The following is a 24726-nucleotide window of genomic DNA, read 5'->3' as shown; positions in this document are numbered from 1 at the left end:
AATTCTCGTGCTTATTGCAAGTCTGCTAAGCTCCAAGCGCTGTGCTAAATCCCCTGCTCGTGTCACACCTCATTTAATTCTCACAAGAATCCTATGAGGCAGAAAATGCTATCGCTACTCAGATTTTACCAGGGAGAAAACCGAGACCAAAAGAGGTTGGGCAATTTGCCCAAGTGGGTGACAGAGTCAACACAGTAGGCTGAATCCTAAGTTGCCCCTTAAGATTCCTTCCCACAGTCTACTTGCCCGGTAAAATCCCCTCCCCTTGAATGTAAGTGGAACATAGGAAGATGATGAGGTAGTACTCCCTTGAGTATGTGAATAACAAATTGATGCCAAGTCAATCAAAAGGGAGATAGTCCTGGGTGGGCCTGGCCCAATCAGGTGACCCACCCACCCAAGGGACCGGGCCCTTCCTGGAAAGGGTAAGTCACCTGCTGTTTTGTTTTTTTTTAAGGTTCATTTATCTATTTTTAAAGAGAGAGAGTGGGGAGAGGGGAAGAGGAAGAGGAAGGAGGGGAAGAGGGAGAGAAACAGGGGAGTGGGGAGCCAAGTGGGGCTCAATCTCACAACCCTGAGATCATGACCGTAGTCAAAAACCAAGAGTCGGATGCTCAACGGACTGAGTCACCCAGGCACCCCAACCTGCTGGCTTTTTAGAAGCAGACTGACACGGTGAGAAAGGCTCACACAGCCAGGACCTGAAGGTGCGAGCTGACAGCCACTCCCACTTGTAGCTGACAGCCAGCAAGAAAACAGGACCAATCAGTCCTACAACCACAAGGAACCAAGCTGTGCCAGCCTGAAGGAGCTGGGAAAAGGGCCCTGAGCTTCCAGATGACAATACAGCCCTGCCAACAGCTGCGAGACTCCAGCTGAGCCCTGCCCATACTTCTGACCCAGAGAAATTATGAAACAAAGTTCTTCTAAGCTGCTAAATGTGTGGCAATGAGCCGAGCAGCAACAGAAAAGGAATACAGTCAGGGGGCATCTAGGGGGCACCACGGTTAAGTGTCAGATGCTTGATTTCAGCTCAGGCCGTGATTTCAGGATTGTGAGATCGAGCCCCGTGTCGGCTCAGTGCTCAGTGGGGACTTTGCTTAGGATTCTCACTCTCCCTCTGCCCCCCACCCAGCCTGCTCTCTCTTAAAAAACCATACCTAGTATAGTCAGGATTCCAGGCAGCACTGTCTAACTTGGGCATACACGCTCTTCACCACCCCTGGGGTTCTTTGGTGGCAGTTTCACAAATTCCTAACCATTTTTAAATGGAGACATACATTTCATTGAACAGGAACGGTTATGATCTTTCTCGGGCTTTGGAAATGTCGTTCTCACTCTAGTATACAGAAGGTGTTTTGCAATTCACGAACAGAACTACAAATGCAATGTACTCCACTGCAAGACGGTGAGAGGTATGTCGTGAAAACGTAAGCTGGGTGGAAAATATAAGATTGTATTTCCTAAAAACACCTTGTTTGAAGCAGGCTTGGCTTTTGCAAGGGCTCCGGGCTGGGCTGCTTACAAATATTTTCCTTTTGACTTACGCAGCATGAGCTGTAAGACCTGTCTGGTGCCTCCAAGATCTGGTGCCTCCAAGGAGATGACAACACATTACCTCTTTTAAGAGGGCCCAACTGAAACATCACCAAATAGGAGAAGCCAGTGAATTCTTTGCTGGAGTGAAAGCCTTTTTTTTTTTTTTTTTTTTTTAAAGAGCGAGTGCATGCACGCCATTGCTGGGAGGGAGAATCCCAAGCCGGCTCCACCCGAGGTGCAGAACCCAACACGGGGCTCAATCTCAGGACCCTGAGATCACGACCCAGCCGACATCAAGAGTCGGAAGCTCAGCTGAGCCACCCAGGTGCCCTGGAGTGAAATCCATTTAAAAGGAAATCAAAAAATCAAAGGCTGGTGGCTTCTCAGAGGGCATCAGTCAACAACGCATGTTCCATGGTTTCTCTCTGACACACACACATGCACACACAACACACGGGAGGCGGATGCAAATTAGATAACTAATAATGGCTGAGAGTTAGCTAGTGCCCAGTGTTTACCGTGACCCATCTCATTAGGTGTCACACTTCCCTTAGGAAATAGGCATTATTACCACCTGCACGCCCGTTTGATAGACAAACTGAGACTTAGAAAGGTTAAGTAACTTTTCCAACAGTCCACAAGGAGAAGGTGACACTTCCGCCCAGATGCTGACACCCGAGGGCAGGCGCTCAGTCGCTCCGCAGTATTTACTGCACCTTCTGCTCTTCTCCAACAGGGTAGTCTTCCCGTCCTTCCCAGGACCTAGCAACACGCCTTCTAGCAACACGCCTTCACACTCGGAACGCTCGATAAATGTTTGCTGATAATAATAAAGAATGAGGACAGTGCCTGAGGAAACCAGGTAAGGCTTCCAGACCGTTCGTTGTTGGGAGATGGGCGATTGGGGGCAGAGAGAGGATAGGGAGGCAGGGGCTGAAGGCAGCCCCCCACCTCTGTGGGTGCCAGTCTAAAAGTAAGTGAATTGGGTCCTAATACTTAGAACTCCAAGTACATATTGGTCAACCATACACAGGAAGATTTGATTCTCGCCCTAAGATCACAAAAAGAAAAAAGAAAACTAACCCAGTTTTCCAGAGTTTATTTCTTCCTTTTGGAAAAGTTTCTGCTACACATCTGGAAGTGATTTTCTAACACACCAGTTCCAATGAGTCATCTACAATATTAAGCAATGATTCCATAGGGTGAACCCTGATCATATTTTTCCATTAAGTGGCATCCACTGAGGTCAATGAAAGGCAAAGGCTGACCCAGGCTTGGAGAACCGCACCCTCCATGGCCCCGTTTTATCTTGTCAAGAACATGGGTTTTAAGAGGTGCAGGAATGCGATCTATCTCCCAGCACTAATGCAAGACTCCTTCTACTACACTGTTTCCTTCCACCGGTCATTTGCAGAAGATGGATCCAAAGGCTGCTTGCAGGGGGTCAGGGCGGTGGTGGGGAGGGGGGAGTGTCAGGGGAGTGGGGCAGGGGAGGGCTCCCTGGACAAAAGAATATGACAACCTATGGTACCCAGAGTACAGCAAGAGCTCAAGACCCTGAACGAGGCCAGCAAACATTTCCCCAAGGAGTATTCTAGAAAGGACTGCCAATTCACCCCTTGCTCTTTGGGCCAAATCCTAATATACGGACTCCAACCATCAACTTTCCAACCCACATCATATTGGTTTCCTAATATTTAAAGCTTCTAGTACTGATGTTTACAAGTATAATTCAAGTCCATTCCCCAAGCATCTTCCTTTTTTTTTTTTTTAAAGATTTTATTTATTTTATTTGACAGAGAGAGAGTGAGAGCGCGCACGCAAGCTGGGGAGCAGCAGGAAGAGGCAGAGGGAGAAGCAGACTCCCCACACTGAGCAGGGAGCCTGCTGCCGGACTCGATCCCAGGACCCTGGAATCAAAACCTGCGCCAAGGCAGACACCCAGTCCACTGAGCCACCCAGCTCCCCAACCCCACACCCCGCCCCCAAGCGTCTTCTGACACTTGGATTTCTTTCAGGTTACACTGAAGGAATGAGTCATGTTCTTCCAGAGATGAAGGAGCCACTTACAAAGGCTATTTTAAATCTTTCAGGTGACAAGGGTATTATTCCCAGAAACAATCCCTGAGTGGCTTCCCCGGCACTGAAGGAGTTAAAGCGACTTCCCAGAGCGCTGCTACTCTCCCAGGCACCAAAACAGTTTGATTTTAAACAATAAGGCAGCTCCGAAAAAAACCTGAACCATTAAATCCTACCTTCCAAAAGGTGTAAATGAGTGGGTGCTCATTTGCATGACAAAAGGATTCTTCGCCTTGCCAAAGGATTCCAATCAAGTTTATTCAAAAATCAGATTCCCCTAATGTATGCTAAATGATTTGATTTGCACGTGGGCTTAGGCGCAAACACAGCTGTACCAAAGCCTGAATTTCTTTAGCAGGTACGGCTTCCCCGGGCCTGATTTCGGCTTCCAGGACCCATGGGGTGGGGGGTGCGGTGCGCGGCCACCAGGATCACCCAGTGAGGAGCCAGACCTGTTCAATTTCTGACTCATCATCCCCCATTCTAACGCCACAATGGCTTCGCTTTTACCTAGCACTTTTCATCCCCAGCCTTCAAAGGGTTCAATCCGCCTTGGCAAGCCTTCCCAATCCTGCCAAACCAGCTGGCGAGAGAGCTGGGAAAACAGCCTTCCGACCTAGCAGGGATGGGGGCCAGAAAATGAGGACCCCTGACGGGCAGGAGAAATGAGTGGTCCACTTAGAAGCACAAGAGAACTGCACCGAAGTTTCCTTTTCACAAAAGGAAAAACACCATGCTTTATGCATCTTACTTTTTTTTTTTTTTTTTTTTTTTAAATAGACAGGTTTTTCCCCCGCCAGGAGCAGGTTTAGGCTCAGAGCAAAACTGAGCAGAAAGTACAGAGAGCTCCGTTCCCGCGTACCCCCCGCCCCCACACACACAAAGAAGAGCAGCTCTTCGGTGATCACCGATCCCACACCACACAGGTACATCGGTTACAGCCGAGGAGCCCACACTCGTCCGTCATCCATCATCGTCACCACCCAGAGCCCACGCTTCAAATCAGAGTTCACTCTTGGTGTTGTCCATTCTATGGGTTTGAACAAATACCCAAGGGCACGTATCGCCCATGACAGTGTCACACGTTAATAGTCCCAGGACCTCAGAAACCCTCTGCGCTCTGCCCAGTCGGGCCTCCCACTCCCCTCCTTTTTAAGTGACGAAGAACTACTCCAAACCCAGCTGAAATACAACGGATCGATTTTTCTCTATCAGTTTTACATCATGATCCGAGTTGGGGGGCGGAGGCCGGGAAGGAAGTGAGGGACAGAAAAGGGAGCAGGGAGAAGAAAGAAGAAGAGAAGCCTCGAGAAAGAAAGGAACTTAAGGATGGGCGTGCGGATGGAAGAAGAAAGGCATACTGTGTACCCCGGGAAAAAGGCCCGGTTCACCAAGCTGCACACCATAATCTAATTATCCTAAATGTCAGAGGCAAGACCTTCCCTTTCAGAGCTCCTGATTTCTCCGTCATTCTCCCATCCGTGTGTTCTCAAAGCCACAAGAAGCCTACCATTACTCTGAAATAAAAGAAAAGAGATACGGCATGGGCAAAAGCAGGAAAATTGCACCCAGAAATCTCTGCAGTATCCGTGCATATCGCCTATTAATTAGCTTTCCTTGAAATGTAAGTCCCTCTAGTGATTGGTATTATTAATGGCAGCAAAGGCTGACTGCGATTATCAGTGACCTGAGGCACATTTCCCAAGCAAGGAGCTTGAGAGGAATTTAAATTTACATTGAAGGAAATTGAAGGTAGGCATTTCTGCCTCTCAAAGTTTATTTAAAAAATAGTAAACAGGGGTGCCTAGGTGGCTGAGTTGGTGAAGCGTCTGCCTTCAGCTCAGGTCACAAGGATCAAGCCCCACCTCAGGCTCCCTGCTCAGCAGGGAGCCTGCTTCTCCCCCTCCCTCTGCCTGCTGCTCTGCCTACTTGGGCTCTCTCTCTCTCTCTCTCTCTCTCTCTCAAATAAATAAAATCTTTAAAAACAAATAGGAAACATTATACAGATCTATGTAGTCACACGGGCATATATATCGTGTGTGTTTACGTGTATACACACATACACCTTTTGAAACTTCACTTTGTAGAGAATGCATTGTGATCAAAAACTGAGGAATAATTCGGTAGGTGGAAATGGAAAGCAAATGGGAACTGAAGTCTCTAATTTCTAGACCATCCTCAATGTACTGATTCAACAGAGCGAGCATGTGAGGTGTACAAAACAGTGGGCAAGGGGCGCCTGGGTGGCTCAGTGAGTTAAGCCTCTACCTTGGGCTCAGGTCATGGTCTCGGGGTCCTGGGATCAAGTCCCACATTGGGCTTTCTGTTCGGCAGGGAGCCTGCTTCCTCCTCTCTCTGTCTCTCTGCCTACTTGTGATCTCTGTCTGTCAAATAAATAAATAAAATCTTTAAAACAAACAAACAAAAAAACAACAGTGGGCAAGGAAAAGCAGGATTAGTGGAGAAGTTATCTTAATAACAATGGCATCATGCTAATTATCCAAATATTACATGTCATATATATATTTATACATGACACATAAATACAGCAAGGTAAGTATGGAACCGGTCTGGAATTCTACATTTTCTGATTATAAAATACATGCTTCACACAAAATAAATGAACATTTACGGAACAGAAAGCAAAGCAAGAATAAAACTTATAATCCCACCAGCCAGAGATACATACTGTTCATATTCTTAAATTTTTTAACGATTTTATTTATTTATGTGAGAGAGAGAGAGCACAAGCAGGGGGAACAGCAGGCAGAGGGAGAAGCAGGCTCCCCGCTGAGCAGGGAGCCCAATGCGGGGCTTGATCCCAGGATCCCGGGATCATGACCTGAGCCAGAGTCACCCTGGTGCCCCCGTACTATTCATATTCTATATACACCCATACATTATAAATACACACAGCCCATCCCACACACCTTCGAAGAATGTTTTCTTTGAATCTAACAACATTTATTCAGCGCTTGCTATGTTCCAGGCCTTGTTCTGTGGGCTTTATTGTGGTATTTTACTGGATCCTTAACAACAACCTGCTGAGGTCAGAACTATCATCTCCATTTTACAGATGAGGAAACTGAGGGCACAGAGGGATTCAGTAACTACCTTCACACATATCACATGTGCTCTCTGACAAAAATCCAATCGTGCGTTTCCATAACCTAAACTTCTCTCCACGTCGATATTACAGCTAGATGTCATTTTGATGACTGCATGGTTTTCTGGTGTATGGGTGGACCTTTGCGCAATCCCCTACTTTGCACATGGAGGGTGTTCAAACATGGGGGTGGGTTGTTTTGTTTTGCTGTTAGAAACAACTCCACAGGCCCACTGCGGGTGGACACCATGATCTACATTTGAGCAAGGAGCGCAAGGAAGTTCCACCCAGTTAAACTGGGGACCCAGGGCAACAAAGATTGTCGGGGACTCGGGACTCGCGGGCCCTGCTGGAGCTCTGGCCGGTATGCATGAAGGCATTTACATTCTCAAAGGCAGGAGAAGCTGTGAGCCATAGCTCTGGGGCAGAATGAAACCATCTCCCCAGAGCTGGAGACAACTAGTGTGGTAGGATGAAAAAATGCCCCCACCCCCACCCCCAAAATCTGTCCCCACCCCCTTCCCTGGAACCTGCAAATGTTACCTTTATGGCAAAAAGGTCCTTACACAAGTCAAGGGTCTCAAGGTGAGGGGATCATTCTGGATTAATGGGTTGGGCCCCAAACTCCATCACAAATGACCTTATAGGGAAGAGGCAGAAGGAGCTCTGACACAGGTGAAGAGAAGGCAATGTGGTCACAGAGGCAGAGCCTGGAGTGATGGAGCCACAAGCCAAGGAACGCTGAAAGCTCCCAGAGCTAGGAGAGGCAAGGGACTGATGCAATCCTTCCCTAAGTTCTCTGGACGGAGCACTGCCCAGGGATAGCGATTTCAGGCTTCTGGTCTTCAGAATTGCGAGAAAATAAATGTGTTGTTTGAAGCCACCCAGTTTGTGGTAACTTGTTACGGCAGTCCCGGGAAATCGATACAACTAGCCACAGGCGATCAGCCTGCAGAAGGAGCAATGTGCTCCAAATGGGGGAGGGGAGGGAAGAAGGCCATTTGACCTCAACCCTGCAGGAAAGATGGGATTCCCTTGAGCAGGGAAGGGACTGGAAGGGCATTCCAGGAAGAAGAGTCAGCATGTGCAAAGGCCCTGGAGGGGAGAGATGGGGCAAGTGTGCTTGGGGAGCAGCAGTGGCCCAGCGTGGCCCGCATCCAGACCACAGGAAGGGATGTGGCGGGAGAAGAGAATTCAAGGGTGGGCCAGGCCTTACTGGTGGACAGGAAAGGGCGTGAAAGCCCCACTAGGAAATCTGGGTGCTTGCTTAGAGTAATGTAGAACCAATGCAGGTAGACTTAGTATTTTTCTGGGTTTGAGGATTCTGTTATTTTCCCTCATTCTCCCGAGAGGCAGCAGAATGGTGGTAGCTTTCTGGTTATTTCAAGACAAGAACTGTGTTGCTTACTGTCCAGATGATCCACTCGGATTTGTTATCTCACTAGGGACATGTGGACAAAATCCTGTTTAAATGGTTCCTCCAGGGAGGGAGCAAGAAACATGACGATGGGATGGACTTCCTCAGTTCCATCTGGTGTCAAAGTGGGGGGATGTTCCTGCCCCCCCACCAGGAAACCCACTCTGAAATGTACCAAATAACCCCAACAGAGCACAATCCTCCATTAAATTAAGCTACAGGAACTTCTGTCATGCTTCACTTTTGGAAGGTCTACTAAGCCAAAGGCCACTCTTTCCCAACTAAACCCAGCAGAAAAAAAACAAAGTGACGTAAACTGGGCTCTGTATCTGTAATTATATCATTTCTTTTCTTTCTTTTTTTTAATTATCTCATTTCCTAAACTCTTCATTCTTAGTCCATAATTCTGCAGCGAGAACCTCCACTTCGTTTAGTTGGAACTAAATCCAAAGCCAGGACATTTGGGGGGACAACCTTGCCAGATGTGTAGCTCCACGACATTTCCTTGGCATCCAGGCCACTGGATTTCCAGAAAAGGCACCCGGCCATCACTAGCTCAGGCCTCTGGAATTTTCCATCCTTGGCGAAAGAAAAGGTTAAAAAAAATAAACATGGCTCTGTCCCCTGGAGAACACTTTGTGGCCAAACGCTGAGGAGAAGGGGAAGGAAGAGGTGAGAAAAAGAGAGAGAAAGAGGAGAAAAGGAGAGTGGGAGCGTGCCCACCACAGAAGCATGGCGGAAGGGAACAGCCAAGGGCTGGCTACGGGAGAGCTCTGGTGCTCGGGCTGGACCAGGGAGCCAGATACACAGATTTTCCCAGATGGTGGCAGTGCAGGGAGGGGAACACCACCAAGAGTAGCACTTGAAGAAAATCACAGGAAGGGGAGGACAGTTAGAAGGTGGCAGAAGGTGGGAAGGGGAAGAAAGCAACGTGGTAGGGAGAGGACAGAGTCAAGAGAAAGGAAGTCGGGCCCAGAGGGGGCCAGCCTCAGAGAAAATCTCAAGGCTAAGAGGGGCAGCTGCCATTGTTACCATTCCCGTCTAGGAGGGTTTGCTGCCTTGACAAACGTGGGTCTGGCCCAGGGGTGGGCTTTCACTCCTCTTCCACCTGAGGACAGTGGAAGTGAGGGCAGGTTGACCCGGATCACCGGGCCCTCCAGCCTTGACTCCCAAAAGAAATGTGGCCTCTACACGGTTCCGGCAGTCCCAAGTCTCTAGCTTCCATATCCCTCAGAGACCAGCACCCCGAGTATCCACTACATTCCTTCACTAACTGATGGGGGGTCCTGAATGATGCAAGTTCACGGTGTATATTGCCTCTATCCCCTGAACCAATGTCCACTCACCCCTGTGGGCTCTGAGAAAACCAGTCCATTTACCTAGAACAACTTCTAAAGGGTCTGAGTTCTTCCTATCAGAATCTAAAAAGAGACTGCTACCCTTGTTAAATAGTGTTAATATCTTAATCTCTGGTCTCCTAGTCTATTATAATGGGGAAAACAAAACAAACAAACCAAAAAAACCTCCTTTCAGTCTGAACTTTTTTGTATCCTTTAGTTTCCTCAGATTAAGTCCTTGTCTTGCCTTCCTCCATCCCCCCACCCCGACCTTCCTCTAAGTAGATTTAATCCTTTAACAAGAAATCAGTGGAAATAGATTCTCTGCTTCAGTTCAAGCAACCATTCTAAAAACACTTCCCTTGAGATTTTGGCACGCACTGAAGGAAAGTATCTATCTTTTCTCTCAGCTAAGGCAGTTACCTTCCACCGCTCAGCACACCTCTCTCTCTCTCTCTCTCTCTCTCTAGCTCCCTCTCCAACAACACTTGGTTTCTAGTTCCTTCTGGTATATACCACAGCTCCACAGTTCCAGAGTTCTAAGGCATCCCTTAGAACAGAAACCCCTGAAACAGAAAGCCATAAATCAAGAACATAATACGAAATAAAACAGAATAAAATAAAGTGAGCCAGGCTGAAGGGAAAGAGCCTATCATCTGGAGAAGACACCAATTTCCAGAGGAGACTTCAACAGGACTCCAGTTAACAATTTTTCCATCTTTTATAGATTGGTATAGATTGGTTGTACATGAACACATCAGAAACCATTTTTAAGCTAATTCCTTGAGAACATCTGAATGTTTTCAGTGAGCTGGCTGATAAGGAGAATTGGAACTGTTTTCCTACCGAGGGGGGGAAGAAAGGAAAAAACGTAGCTGAAGAAAGAGAAGACGGTTAATGCAACTTTTGTCTCTATAGATTATATAAACAAAATCTTGGGGTGGGGGAGTCCCCCAACCTTTTACACAATTGTCAATGCACTACAGTCAGGTCACTTAGCCAATGTGTCTGAGAAAAGCTAGGCTGGGCCTCGGAGAAATATAGCCGTGGCCAATTAGAATCGATGTAAAAATAGAAAATGCAATCCACATCTATGCTATAGCACTCCTTCAGTGCAGGAAAGCTCTCTGCCTCCACTCATCGGGGATATTACACTTGCCAGGGTGAGGAGAGCTGGTGCCCACATGATCAGCCAGTGAGTGAGTTTTTGTGGTGTGTCTCTAAGATGGCAGCGACTGGACTGGGTGAAGAGCGGAAGTTTCAATTTATCTCTCGATTGAAATCATGAAACCAAAAGGAGATCAGAGAGATTTTTCCAGTCCCTCTCGCTGTTTCTCCGGCCATGTGTTTTAGAAACCTGTTTTTGGAAAAGGGTCCTACAGTTACCTTGGAAATGCAGGCAGGCCATGCCTGGTCTAACTTGACCTTCAGGATGAGGGAAGTGTCTCTCACACAGCACACATGAAAGGTATCTTGGGGCTAGTCAACCGAAGAGTTATCCTCTCATGATGCGAAACCATCTCTTTCTCTTTTAAACATACACACACACCCGTGAGTGTGTGCACGCATGCGCGCGCGCACGCACACACACACACACACACACACACACACACATATACACCTCACTACTCTTTTCTTTAGCTGGGGGTGGAAAATTCCATAGGCCTAAACTGGCTAAGTGCCTGCTAAGTGTCTGGCCAGCTTGTATCCTGAAACACCTCAAGTCTGAGAGCAGTGCCCACTTACAAGAACTCCAGACTGAGGGAGTTTTGTGTGGGAAAAATTTTTTTAATTATGAAGAATTTAAGAAAACATCCAAATTGAAATTGCAGACTGCAGACCTGTATGGCTTTCTTTCAGCCAAAAGTCTCAAAAGGGACTGTACTTCCTCATTTGAATTCTGTGAAGACTTCCGTACCTGGCTACCAGTTTACCAGCCCATCGGATCCCTGGTCCTCCTCCACCCTGTCAAGTATCCATGTGCTGAACCCAACCCCGGGATCCCACCACTCTTCAACCTCCAGCAATGCCTGTGTGGTAGGAAGCATGGTTTCCACAGAGGTCCGCCATCTTAATCCCTGGAACCCGTTTCTACATTACTTTCCATGGCAAAGGGGACTCTGCAGATGTGATTAAGAATTTTGAGATGGGGGGGCGCCTGGGTGGCTCAGTGGATTAAGCCGCTGCCTTCGGCTCAGGTCATGATCTCAGGGTCCTGGGATCGAGCCCCGCATCGGGCTCTCTGCTCCGCAGGGAGCCTGCTTCCTCCTCTCTCTGCCTGCCTGTCTGTCTACTTGTGATCTCTCTCTCTGTCAAATAAATAAATAAAATCTTTAAAAAAAAAAAAAAGAATTTTGAGATGGGGAAATTATCCAGGCTTACCCAGGCAGGACCAGTGTAACCATAAGGGTGCTTCTAAGTGAAGGAGGGAGGTGGGAGAGTCAGAATCAGAGAAGGGGGTGTGATGACAGGAGCAGTGTCAGAGTAACATGACGTAAAAAAGACTTGACCGGCCATTGTTGGCTGGAACATGGAGGAAGGGGCCATGAGCCAAAGAATGCAGGCAGCCTCCAGAAGCTGGAAAAGGCAAGGTAATGGATTCTCCCCCAGAGCCTCTGGAGGAAGTGAGGCCCTGCTGACACCTTGGCGTTAGCCTAGTGAAACCCACTCTGGACTTCTGACCTCCAGACTGTGAGAATAAATTTATGTTTGAGACACTGAATTTGTGGCAATGTCACAGCAGCCATAGGAAACGAATCAGGCCATGTGTCTAGTCCAGCCCTCAGTAGAGCCACTGGCTGGGCCTCCTCATCCTGGGCACTCTGTGTTCCCCGAATTCTCTAAGCAGGCGCTCACCCCTCCAGCCCACTAATCCTACTGTGCTGAGCTCAAGCTGGGTTTTTATTGTTGGTGGTGTTGTTGTTTTAAAGATTTTATTTACTGGGGCGCCTGGGTGGCTCAGTGGGTTAAGCCGCTGCCTTCGGCTCAGGTCATGATCTCAGGGTCCTGTGATCGAGTCCCACATCGGGCTCTCTGCTCAGCAGGGAGCCTGCTTCTCTCTCTCTCTCTCTCTCTCTCTCTCTCTCTCTGCCTACTTGTGATCTCTCTCTGCCAAATAAATGAATAAAATCTTTAAAAAAAAAAGATTTTATTTATTTATTCGAGAGGGAGAGAGAGAAAGAGCACAAGCTGGGGGAGGGGTAGAGGGAGAAGCAAACATCCCACTGAGCAGGGAACCTGACGTGGGGCTCCATCCCAGGACCCTGGGATCACGACCTGAGCTGAAGGCAGATGCTTAACCGACTGAGCCACCCAGGCGCCCCAAGCTCAAGCTGCTTTACGGTCCCAGTGAGGGTAGGGCAGCCCTCCTCCTCAGGGTGAGCAAGAAGACCAAATTCACTTCTGGAGGAAATGGGCAACTGGCTGGAAAGCCAAGGCAGGGGTCTTAGATTCAGGGGATGGGGTAAGACATGACTGGGACAGTGACATAAGGGGACGAGGAAGAAGATAAAACCTGGTGACCAGAGATGAATTTTAAATACAGGGCAGGCCCAGCAGCCTAGAGGACTTTGAGGCCCAAGACCTGAGCTCTGCATTCAGTATCCTCTGATGTTACCTCCTTACGCCCAAGCTGGTCTCTGAGCCTGGGACGGTGCTGAGGCAGCAGTGGACATCAGAGTAGCTCCAGAAACAGGAGGGAAGGAGGAAAGAAGGAGGCAGGGAAGAGAGAGCAGGGCTTCCATTAGAGAACCGAAGTCAGGAGCCTTACAGAATTCTCTTCTGGCTCTCCCAGTGCCTGAATGCTCATTTGCAGGGGGCAGGCAGAAGCAAAATTCCTCCACAGACAATCACGGTGGCCCCCTGGTAGTGGAGAAGCCCCCTCCCCTAGGGTCAGGTTAGCCAGAAGAACCTTCTTTGCTCCACAAGCCACAGGGCACGATGGAAAGCCTCTGCTGGCCAGAGGGAGAGCTCCTGGTCCCCTAGGAGCTTTTAAATAATGTTGTCGTTCCATTTTTGCAACAGCTAATTCAGTGGCCTCCTGGCCTGAAGTTATTTCTTGGTGAGAAGTCAGGCACATCACAGATGACATTCCCTCCTTCGGGTCTCTAGGAAACCAGTCACTGCGGTGAAGCGTGAGGAACTTGTTAACTTAGGAAAATAAACTGGTTATGCCCACAGGACTCTTCTACGCACCCCGCGAGTACCGACACGGGGTCCTGCTAGGCGCAAAGCTGGAGCCCGGCAGTTTCTCAAGTGGGTAAACCAAGCTACTGATATCAAAGGCCTGGAGAGACATATAGATGCTATTTTTGGGGCAGCACCACCCTGCACCAAAAAAAGAAAAAATCATAAAAACAGTTCTGTGACTCCGATCCGAGGTACCTCGGCAGAGCCAGTGTTCTGGAGAATTTTTTTTCCCATATACTTATTCAAATAGCAGAGAAAGGAAGAACGGCCAATTGCAAACAGTTCTCAAAATCCTTAGGCTTACTTTGGCAAGGAAAAGTCTATACGGATCCTGCCCACATTTCTGAATCGCAGCCCCACCCCTCTTTTTTTGTTTTGTTTTGGTTTTGTCCTCACCTCCTACTTTCCCACTTTGGAGACCCAAGCTCGCTCAGAAATAAACACAGTTTCCCAAGGAGAAGGAGGAGGCGATCATGGCCAAAACCACACAAAGAGAGCTTCCTCCTCCTGATCTGCTGGAGACTCTAGGCCAGAAGCTAGTGCTCCTTTACGTGATGACACCAAAGGAGACAAGATGCCTGGAGTTCATTACCTGCTCTGGGATTTGGTCAAGATGGCCGCCCATCCTTGCCTAGGTCTCTCTTTCCCCATTTCTGCACAGCGGGGGCGGAGGGGGGCAACATGGTGCATGTTCAATGGTGACCTGTGACAACACGCCAGGTCATAGGTCTAACAACATTTTTTTAACCCTTCGTAAGCCTGGGGGTCATCTAAAAACCATTTCCAACAATTGCATTTCCCCAGCCTCCTGCCACACCTCACAGAAACACTTCCCACTGACTCGGAGGCTTGGAAGACCGCTTGACTTCTCCGTTAAATCTCACCCGGTAAAACAGTTCAGTCGGGAGGGAAAGCTGATTCTTAAGTATCAGAATAGCCTCGAACGTTTCTCAGCAGCTTGAAGCATGTATGATCTGACCTAGGCTGTCAAGAACTGCAAAAATACAACTTCCTGGGAATGAGGAACTCCACGGGCAATGAAAATCAGGTGGAGAACAACTGCAGGAAATCATTAATAGCAAATTTAGGCCTGATTGCGCGAGGTCGGGCGCGGACAATAGATAATCCACATGTCCCTGGAACAGCTGCCACATTTTCCGTCCTATCGGCCATGCTGGAAACCCGTACGCACTATTCCTGATAGAACCTATCCTGCTAGCACAAAACCAGGATAACTGAATATAAAACACACTCATTTCTTAGGAGACATTTAGGCTTTAAGAGTTTTCCACTAAAATACATGTTTCCAAAATAGACCTTTAAAAAGGCACTTGAATTTGAACTTCAATATTCACTTAAAAAAAAAGAAGAAGAAAAGTGACGATTAATGAATGAAAGGGATGTCAATAAAGTTTTGGGAGGGAAAGGAAAGAGCACTGGAGTTCTGTTTTTCCACACGGAGCTCCTTTAACCCCTCCTTTCGCGTCAACCACTCTGAACAGACTGTCCTGTCCTAGAGGTCAGTGCTTTCGCAAAAGGCCTCGCACCCAAGTTCCCCGGACCAGAGGGGCTTCTCCACGGGGCAGGAGCCAGGGTGTTCCTCCCCACCAGAGGACCAGCCTTTCCACTCACTCATCAGACCTGGCTGAAGGCAAGGATGGCCAAAGATCCAAAGCCCTAGCTTGCACCTGCCAGTTTCTTCTTCTAGGAAGGGGGTGTGCATCCCTTCCGCCCGTTTTCTTTCGTCTGGTGACCTAGGCTACATACCCAAAAGACTTCTTGCCCACCAGAAAGCCTGGGAATATTCATGAGAGCCAAGGGCACTTGGCAGAGTCGCATGCCAAGTCCCCTGTTGTGCGCTTAGCAAGCCACGCCTTCTTTAAGCCTCTCCACCCGCCTACAGGAGGGGTTATCAAGACCCTAGAAGGTTAAATAACTGACCCAAGGTCACCCAGTAAGAAGCCGAGCCGAACTCTGAACCTGGGTCGCGTCGTTCCAGATCCCAGTTGACTGACGTCGCGCTGTTCTCATAAACCCTAGCTTCCAGGCTTGGAAGTTCAAGGAGACTTGGCCCCGGTGACCGCTTGGAGCCTCCAGGGTGGGACCCAGCAAGAATCCAGGAGGCATCCGGCTATAAAGCAACAGGCCAATGTTACGTGTGAGCGCCCGCCCCCCACCACAACCCACATTCCGGACAAAAGCTAAAAGGAGAGCAAGAGATCTAAACCCCAAAGAGATGTGGATCATAAAATTGCCACTGGATTTACAGAAAAGGGGAAACAGCTCTACCTCCTTCTCCTTCCCGTGGTTTCCAGCCTTCCTTTCTGTGTTGACAACAACAACAACAAAATACTAAGAATTCTTCAACAGGCCTTACTCATGATTCTGTATCTCAGAAGAAAGTAACACCCAGGTAGGTAAATGACTCCTTTGAACGGTAAAGATCACCAAAAAAGAACGTGGGGCGGGGAAGGAAGGCAGAGATGACGTCATCAACTGAAGGCAGAAGACAGAATAGCTAGGCTCCTGCCAACTTCTGTCTTCTCCATTTGGGTCATTTGCATACGTCTAATCTCCCTTCCGGACCTGTGAGTCCCTTCAGGGCAGGAAACAGCCCATGCAGCCCCTCTTCTCCCCAGCTCAACTCTGGGAGGGGGAGCTGCCCAGGGGGTGACCTGACTTCCCATTTCTGTTCTAACTGGAAGTCTGGGGCTAGCCTCCAGACCACTCCTCCACGCCCCGCCTCCCACTTCCCTAATCACCCCCAAAGGTGCAAACCTCTTTAATCAGCTAATCTGGCCTACAATCTCATCTCAGCCCTCCCCTCCCCCTTCCTCCCCTTCCTGATCCCATTTGGAACACTTCTCTGCCCTCAAGAACCCTAGTCTTGGGGCGCCTGGCTGGCTCAGTTGGTAGAGCATGTGACTCTTGATGTCGGGGTTATGAGTTCAAGCCCCACGTTGGGAGTAGAGTTTACTTAAAACGAAGCATTAAAAAAAAGGAACCCTAGCCTTTGCCAGAACACAACACTACGTGCTCAGCCATTCCCTAGAATGTTCTCTCCACATTAAGCCTGACTTAACCGAAAGCTGGTTTTATCCTGACAGCCCTCTCGGGATGAGATTGCTCGTCTTCTTTTCCTCTCCTCTATCACCAAACACACTTTGCCTCCGATTCACCCCGGCTCAGAAACCTCAGCGAAACCTCAGCGCCATCTTGACTCCACCTCCTCTCCTCTTTCCCTCCCACTTCTTCCTCCCTCTCTTCTCCCCCTTCAAGAATCCCCGATTCTATCACTGAAACACCTCTTACATCCTCCCCCTAATCTCCTTTCTCACTGCCTCAGGTAAGCCTTTCTTATCTCTCTCTCCAGAACTATGTAACTATGTGTTAACTAGCCACCTGGCCTCCAGTCACCCAACACCTTGTCCAGCCTACAGAAGTGCTGCCAGTGGATTTTCCGCTGAGTACCTGCCGCATTCCAGGCACTGTGTGAGGCCCTGGGCATAGAGATGAATGCACAGCCCCTAACTTCTTGGCTAATATCTAGAAAGGGCAAGAAACACTGCCCCCTCCCCGATCTGTGATAGGCCCTTCTAGAATACCTTTGTTTCACCAGCTCCCTCTTTTTTTTAAAACCTTTATGAATCACTTATACATCAGACACTTTCCATACACTACCTTCTTTCATCTTCCTAAGAACCACACAAGGTGGGTACTATCTTACCCCACTTCACAGATGAGGAAAATAAGATCTGGTTACTGGCCTCGTTTCACAAGGTGAGCAAGCAGGTGACCAAGGCCACATTCAGGCCCAGGTCTGACTCTTGAGCCTGGGCTCTTGCCTCCCATGTTTTAAGTAGGACAGTGAAATTCTGGAGAAGAGCCCAAACAGGATGACCATGATGGTGAAGAATTTTGAAACCAAGTCATATGAAAAAGAGAGGAAAGAAATGAAGTCTCTTTGGTTTTTGCAAAAAATGGCATGGTGCTAGGGGGTCTGGGGGGCTCAGGCGGTTAAGTGTCAGAATCTTGATCTCGGCTCAGGTCCTGATCTCAGGGTCCTGGGATGGAGCCTGTGTCAGGCTTGTGCTGGGTGTAGAACCTGCTTGAGATGCTCTCTCTCCTCGCCCTCGGCCCCTCCCCCCCACCCACAAAATGACATGGTGGATGTCTCCAAATGTTTGAAAGGTTGTCATGTGAAAGAGGAAGCAAACATATTCTGTGTGGCTCCAAACAGCAGAGCTAGGCCTGGCAGAGGCAGAACTTAATGGAGTAAATTTCAGTTCAAGAGCCTTTTCTAGCATATCCCTATACCCCTCCTAACAGGCAAGGAGCATTTAAGGAGAAGCCAAGACTTCATTTGTCAGGGGTATATGTAGGGGGCAAGTCTGCCATGTGCCAGTGGTCTAGATCAGCGTTTCTGGGCCCTTGAGAATCACCTTGAGTAGTTTTTAAAACACACGATGCCTGGCCCCACCCGAGACTTACCGAAACAGAGTCTTGGGGTTGAGACCGTTATTGCAAGAATTACAAACCAGGAAATACGTCTGTAAGAAGGTTCACTCAAATCCCCCAAAGAAGAAATACAAATGGCTAAATCCACACATGAGAAGCTGTTGGAGAGTAACCGAAGAAGTGCAAACTGGAATGGTGCTGTACCATCTACCTACCTCCTCTCAGACTGCAAAGACTAAAAAATATTAATAACCAGTGTTGGCATGGGAGAGGGGACATGAACATGTGCGTATTCTGATAAACAATGAATGCCAACAACTTTCTGCAGAGCGATTTGACAGTGTGTTCCAGGGGACTCTTTTTTTCTTTCAATTAAGTAATCTATTTATTTTTAAATTCCAGTATAATTAACATACAGCGTTATATTAGTTTCAGGTGTACAACCCAGTGATTCAACAGTTCCATACATGACTCAGGGCTCATCACGGTAAGTATACTCTGACTCCTCACCCCCCCACCTCCCCTCAAGAGATTTTACTTATTTATTGGACAGAGATAGAGAGAGAGCACAAGCAGAAGCAGCAGCAGGCAGAAGGAGAGAGAGCAGCAGACTCCCCACTGAACGGGGAACCCAATGCGGGGCTTGATCCCAGGACCCCAGGATCATGACCTAAATCGAAGGCAGATGCTCAATGGACTAAGCCACCCAGGCATCCCATCAGAGGGCTTTTTAATGCTAAAAATGTGTCTAATGTTGCAGCAAGCAACTCCATTGCTGGAAATTGCCCCTGAAGGGACAATCTAGCAAGCTTGGAAACGCCTGCTCAAAGATGTTCATCTGTTAATGTTTTATACCCGTGCTGTCTGAAAGAACTTGCTTTAATGATGGGCACGTTCTCTCTCTGCGCTGTCCTATTTGGCAGCCCCAAAGCCACATGTGACTACTGTGTATTTGAACAGTGGCAAGTGCAAAGGAGCCAATTTTTTAAGTTAATGTAAATGTAAATGGCCACAGGTGTCTAGGAGCTAGCACGACTCACGTCTCTAACACCACAAAACTAGAAACTACCAAACTATCGTACAACGAAGTATGATTACCTACCGTACACGCACAGTGGACGTTTTGGCCATCATTAAACATGATTATGTACATTTACATTAACTGAAGTGAAGAAACAAATGTTCATAGGATGTTAATAAGTGAAAAAATTATTTCAAAGTGTATATTTTTTCGTCTTCTTTCATAGATAGATAAAAACACACATAGAGATCAAAGAGTCTCAACCCACACACGTTAGAATTTTAACAGTCTCCCTGCATAATGAGATGATTATTCTTGCTTGGTTTTCTGCCTTTTCTACAACAAACATGCATTTACTATGTAACAAAGCAATAAACGTTTAAAAAAGAAAGCTTAACAAGGGTTAGTCTGACCCAGAGATTTCTTGTGCACGTATGTCTTAGGAAATAAATTCTGCTATTTGGTGCTTCAAAGAGGGTTCACAACAAACTCCGCCCGGGGCTTTTGGACAGATCCTCCAGGGGTGACTTGCCCTGGGGGCCCCCTAACCTGGAGCAGCCCAGGGGAGCAGGGAGCCTCCTTCTTGTTTAGGCACGAACACTTGGGGTTACCGTCCTGCAGCTCATTCAGCCAGAGCCTAGCTAGGTCCGAGAACCGGAAACGCTTGGTCAAGAAGCCCATGGCCATGGGCTTTATTCCACGTTGTTGTTTGGTCCTATATTAAGGAACCGCCCACAACTTGCCCTGGGTGGAGGGAGCAGGACAGCAGATTCGTTTCCAGGCCTTCCTTACATGCGAACCTAACACGCATTCCAAGCAAAGGTAGTTTGTGTGCGGTGGGTTGGGGGGCAGTCAGCAGCTGAGGCCACTCTCAGCCATCCTCGGCTTTTGGAGAGTTTTTCTCTACGAGGGTTATTAGATGACATCCAGCAGGTGCAGGCCAAGGACATATCCTGCCTCCAGGAGCTAAAGCCCGGAACATCTAGCAACTCTTTCCAGATCCTTCTGCGCCCAAGGAATTGAGGGTAAGTTCCGTAGCAGTAGGCAAGCAGTATTTAAACACCTACCAGGCGATTTTTCCCAGGCTAGAACGTGACAGGTTTACCAAACGACTTTGTGTCTCCCACCCCCCACCCCGGCACAAACAGCTATAGCCTGAATTGTGACAAAAACACCATTTCAACTCTGCATTTTAAATGTGTGTATATGTAAACACTTCTCTCTTAATCACACACTCTCGGGTTATAATATTCTCCCCAAACCTCTCCTGGGAAATCTCTGCGCATGGTTAATTCTATCATTATCCTTTTCCCTCGGTTAAAACTGACCTTCACATAAATGCCAAACCTAAAGGAAAATGCAGCAACCAGTCTCTTTGCCTGCCTGTTTCATTATTTAGTGAATAGAGGCGTGGGCGTACTAGTAACTGAATGAAAGTGTGAATCCATGCCTACATGCTTTTATACAGCCCAGGACCTGAGAGTTCTTCAAACAGGGAGCAAAAAGGAATGATGGTAGCCGCATGCCAACAAGGGTATAATTGTAAAAATAGTAATAATAAAATTAAAAATTTTTTTAAATAAAAAAAAAAACAAACAAAACCAACACCCATCTAAGTGGGAAATACTGTGTATTTGCCGTATATGCTCAGTCTGGAGGGTTTTCCAAGTTCTAGTGGGAAAGCCACCGGAGGACGGCGTGACCTGCTGTGGGAATGGCTCCCTCGTGAAATCCCACGAATACAGGCGTAACTCCTTCCATTGCACTTCGCTTCACCCTGCTTTGCTGATAATTGCGTGTTTTACAAAGTGGAGATGTGTTGCAAACTGCCTCGAGCAAGTCTATCGGCACCATCTCTCCAAAAACACCTGCTCACTTCACATCTGTGTCGTTTTGGTTACACCTTGCAAGAGTTCAGACCTTGTCGTTGTTACGGCACTTGCTACGGTGATCTGTGATTGGTGACTATGACTCACTGAAAGCTCCGATGATGGCTGGCATTTTTTTTTTAGCACCGCAGTTATTTTTTTAATTAAGTCATCTAGGTTTTTGAGACGCAGTGCTGTTGTACACTTAACAGACTACAGTATAGTGTAAACGTAACTTTTTGATGCACGGGTCAAGCAAAAATTTCATCTGGTTCACTGTATCATGACAGCCACTCTCCGGCGGTGGTCTGGAACAGAACCCACAGACCTCTGAGGTATTCCTGTGTATGAGTCCGTATCGAAGCCCTAATGCGAGTGTCGCGGGTTTATAGCAGCAAGTGTAAATCCTACTTCAGCTGTCCCTAATAAACACTTTGGGGCTTAAATCAGAAAAAAATCAGAAGTTATGGCGGCAGCTGCAACACGGTCCACTTGCATTCCAGACACCCATGGCTTTACTAACTCTGGTGACTGGCTCTTTGTGTCAGAAAAACAGGAGCCAAAGAAAGAGCCAGTTAGGAGAATCTACCCCATTAAAGGCTGCTTCCTTATTTCTTCACTGATCGAATTGCTTGCAAACAGCATGCACCAAGATGCGAATAATCTAGGTGTCCTATTGACAAACACATACAAAGACCCAACCAGGGCTGCAACTAGTAAGAACAAATGAAGAAAATGGCACCTGCATTCACATATAACTAGAGGGCACCTACCATTTTTCCTGAATGTGGGAGAAATGCTCAATAGACATTCACGGGTTTGGATTCCTAGAATCTGTCCCCCATGTCACCCCTCATCAGCTCCCCAAATCTCCATGTGGATCACACACCAGAGTAGTAAATAAATACCATTCCGGTGCCTTGCCTGGTAAACATCTGTGCACTCAGTCCCAAGTAAACCAGGCTGGCAGCAGCTTCCAGAAAAATCTGCTCCCACTAACAGTTTTTCCAGCTTTGCCACGGAGCCAGCAGTAAAGAAGAGGTAGCTGTATCTGTGTTACACAAAATTCTTTTAAAAGCCTAAAAGCCTGGGGCACTTGCGTGGCTCAGTCTGTTAGGCGCCCTGATTCTTGATTTCTGCTCAGGTAGTGATTTCAGGGTCATGGGCTAGAGCCGTACTCAGTGGGGAATCTGCTGGAGATTCTCTCTCTCTCCCTCTACCTCTGGCCCTCCCTGCCATTCTCTCTCTCTCTCTCTCTAATAAATAGATAAATCTTAAAAAAAAAAAAAAAGCAAGAATGTTAATATTAACATTTTGCTGCTGAGGGTAGCAGGTTGAAGGCTGGTCAAATCCCAGTGGAGGTTTGCCGGGGCCCATTTCTTCTCTTGAGACCATCTGTCCACATCACAGGCTCCCTTCACACCATGCAGTAGAGGGCCAGCCACCCGGCTCAAACAAGACTTTTTTCTTCCCATATTTAGGAAAGCGTCTCCTGAGTGAGGCAGACTGCATCACTTGTTAGCAATCACCCAAGATGAGAGCCGGGTATAAATGCCCTACACACGGCTTGCCTTCCTCTCTAAACTGGCTGTTACGACAGCCGAGGTTCCAATCTGACCCTAACAGGACCTCATTCTAAAATCAGTGAGACATACAATAAGCCAAGTCCATTAAAACAACATTAAAGGTCTGGTTTTAGCTCTGCTAAACAGCAGGATTAAACTTTCAAGGGTCCAGCCACGATAGAGAGATTTCTTTAAAGTCACTTGGCTTTGCACAGTTGTAGCTATTAGGGATCAGATCTTTATCTCAAAGGTACACATTTTACCTTTGATCCTCCTCCAGAACTCCCACTAATGTCAACTTTCTCCACGGTTGGGATCAAGCCCCTGGCCTCCCTTTAATGTTGGCTTTATCGCAGATTCTACAAGATCAACAGAAAAATCACAAGGAAAAGCTGTGAAGTTCCCTTCCAATGATAAGTTGTTGGAACAAAAAGAGCCCACACGTAAATGGTGAAATTTAAATACAGCAGAGGAGACGCTGTAAGGTAGAGGGAAAGGAGACACGAGAAGGAAACGCAACAACGAAAACCCAAAGTAACAAAACAAACACTAATTAACCACTCTGATGGCTTATTTAGGGTTTGCTCTCTAGTCCAGGAAATTGGCAACGAGTGTCTTGAAAACAGAAGGGGCGAGTGCCCGTTAGCACCCGTCCGATTTCCTCCTGAGCCAGACAATCCGGAGGGGGCTGAGGGTGCGATGGAGGGCTCCCAGGGGGTCAACGCGCTTTCAAATCCCCATTCCCCAGCCCTGCCGCCTCGGAAGCACCCCGGGGCTCTGACACCCCCCACCCCCGCCGTCCTCCATCCCTGGGCCGGCACACACCATCATCCCCCAAATACTGCCCCATCTCCTCGCCTCTGGAGCGCTCTTGGGTCCCAGGGGACACCCTCGCCCTGTGGCAGCCGACCCCGCGCGCACTCGCGCCGGAACCCCGTTGTTTGCAATTCCCTCCCTCCGCGGCAGCAGCAGCAGCACCCGATCGCCACCCATCACCACCCTCTCCCCAGTAGCGGGAGGAAGTCGCTCTGCTTCCTCTGTTCTCACCGCCCGCCCGAGCCTGGGAGCCCGGGGCTTTTTGGGTGGGGTTCTTTTTTTGTGTGTACACAATGTGTGTGTGTATGTGTGTGTGTGCGCGCGCGCGCACGCGAGTGTGTGTGTGCAAAACGCTCATCGCATCCTTCCGCCGCGGCTCAGGTGTCCGCAGGAGGGAAATCGGGATCTCGTCGCGCCCTGGTCCCTAGCTCTTTGTGCGGGCTCCAGGGCAGAGCGAGGTCCGCTCCCCAGCTCACACCCCCACCCCTCCCGGGGCCCGGGCCGGGGTTCCGAGCGCCCGCCTCCCGCGCAGCCTGCCGAGCCCCCGAACGCCCGTCGGAGTCCCGCCGGGCGCACACCTCCGCCGCACCGGGCGGCCGCCGCGCTGTCAGCGGGCGCCCAGGACTCGGACCCCCGCCGCGGCGGCTAGTGCGCAAACTTACTGAAGCAGAGAAAGCGCCCGGGGCGCCGCGGGCGGCCGCCGCCAGCGCCGTTCCGGTCCCCGTGCCCGTGCCCGCGCGCAGAAAGCCACCCCGTCGCTCCCGCCCGGAGCGCGTCCCCCCGGGACGCCCGGTGCCCCGGCCACTCACCAGCACCACGGAGCCCCGCACGGCCTCCGACACGCTCTGCCGGAGCTCGGCCGCCGTGCCGGGCTTGCTGAGCCGCTTGGTGAATTTGCGCACTTCGGCCATGGCAGCGGCGGACGGCTGGCGGCGGGCGCACTCACTGCCCCGGGCCGGGGCGGCCACGGCCGCGGCTGCTCCCTCTGTTTACCCGCCCGCCGACCGGCCACATCGCAGCTCGGCGGCGGCGCGGCTCCCGCGGCTCCTCCCTCCCGTCCGCGGCTCCTCCCTCGTTCCCTCCTTCCCTCCGCGGCTGGCCCGCGCGCTCCCCGTCCTGCCCCACGGCGGGGCCGCTCCCTCCCCTGGAGAGCCTGGGCTCGGCTCGCCGCTAGCCCCAGGAGGAGGGTGTGTCCGGCGAGGAAGGGTGTGTGCCGGGGGGGGGGGAGGGCGAACCGGAGGGGGGGGGGGCGAGGGTCACGAGGGAAGAGGGGGGAAGTGGCAACCGCTCGGGCTCCGCCCGCAGCTGATGTTGCTGGTGCAGCCGCATCCG

The 24726-nt window shown here is 49.2% G+C and overlaps 1 protein-coding gene across 2 annotated transcripts in view; it reads right to left on the bottom strand.

Moving 5' to 3' along the window:
- DOCK11 (dedicator of cytokinesis 11) overlaps positions 1 to 24502 on the bottom strand; it is a 190907-nt gene extending 166405 nt beyond the window's left edge. For both annotated transcript variants that reach the window (XM_045995226.1, XM_045995227.1), the window contains exon 1: positions 24204 to 24502. In XM_045995226.1, the coding sequence (XP_045851182.1) occupies positions 24204 to 24305 (102 nt within the window). In that variant the 5' untranslated portion in view covers positions 24306 to 24502. The remainder of the gene's footprint in view (positions 1 to 24203) is intronic.
- Between the last annotated feature and the right edge of the window lie 224 nt (positions 24503 to 24726).

This window comes from Meles meles, chromosome X (genome assembly GCF_922984935.1).
Source record: "Meles meles chromosome X, mMelMel3.1 paternal haplotype, whole genome shotgun sequence".
NCBI classification, from domain to species: Eukaryota; Metazoa; Chordata; class Mammalia; order Carnivora; family Mustelidae; genus Meles; species Meles meles.
This window is presented reverse-complemented; position numbering and strand designations above follow the sequence as displayed.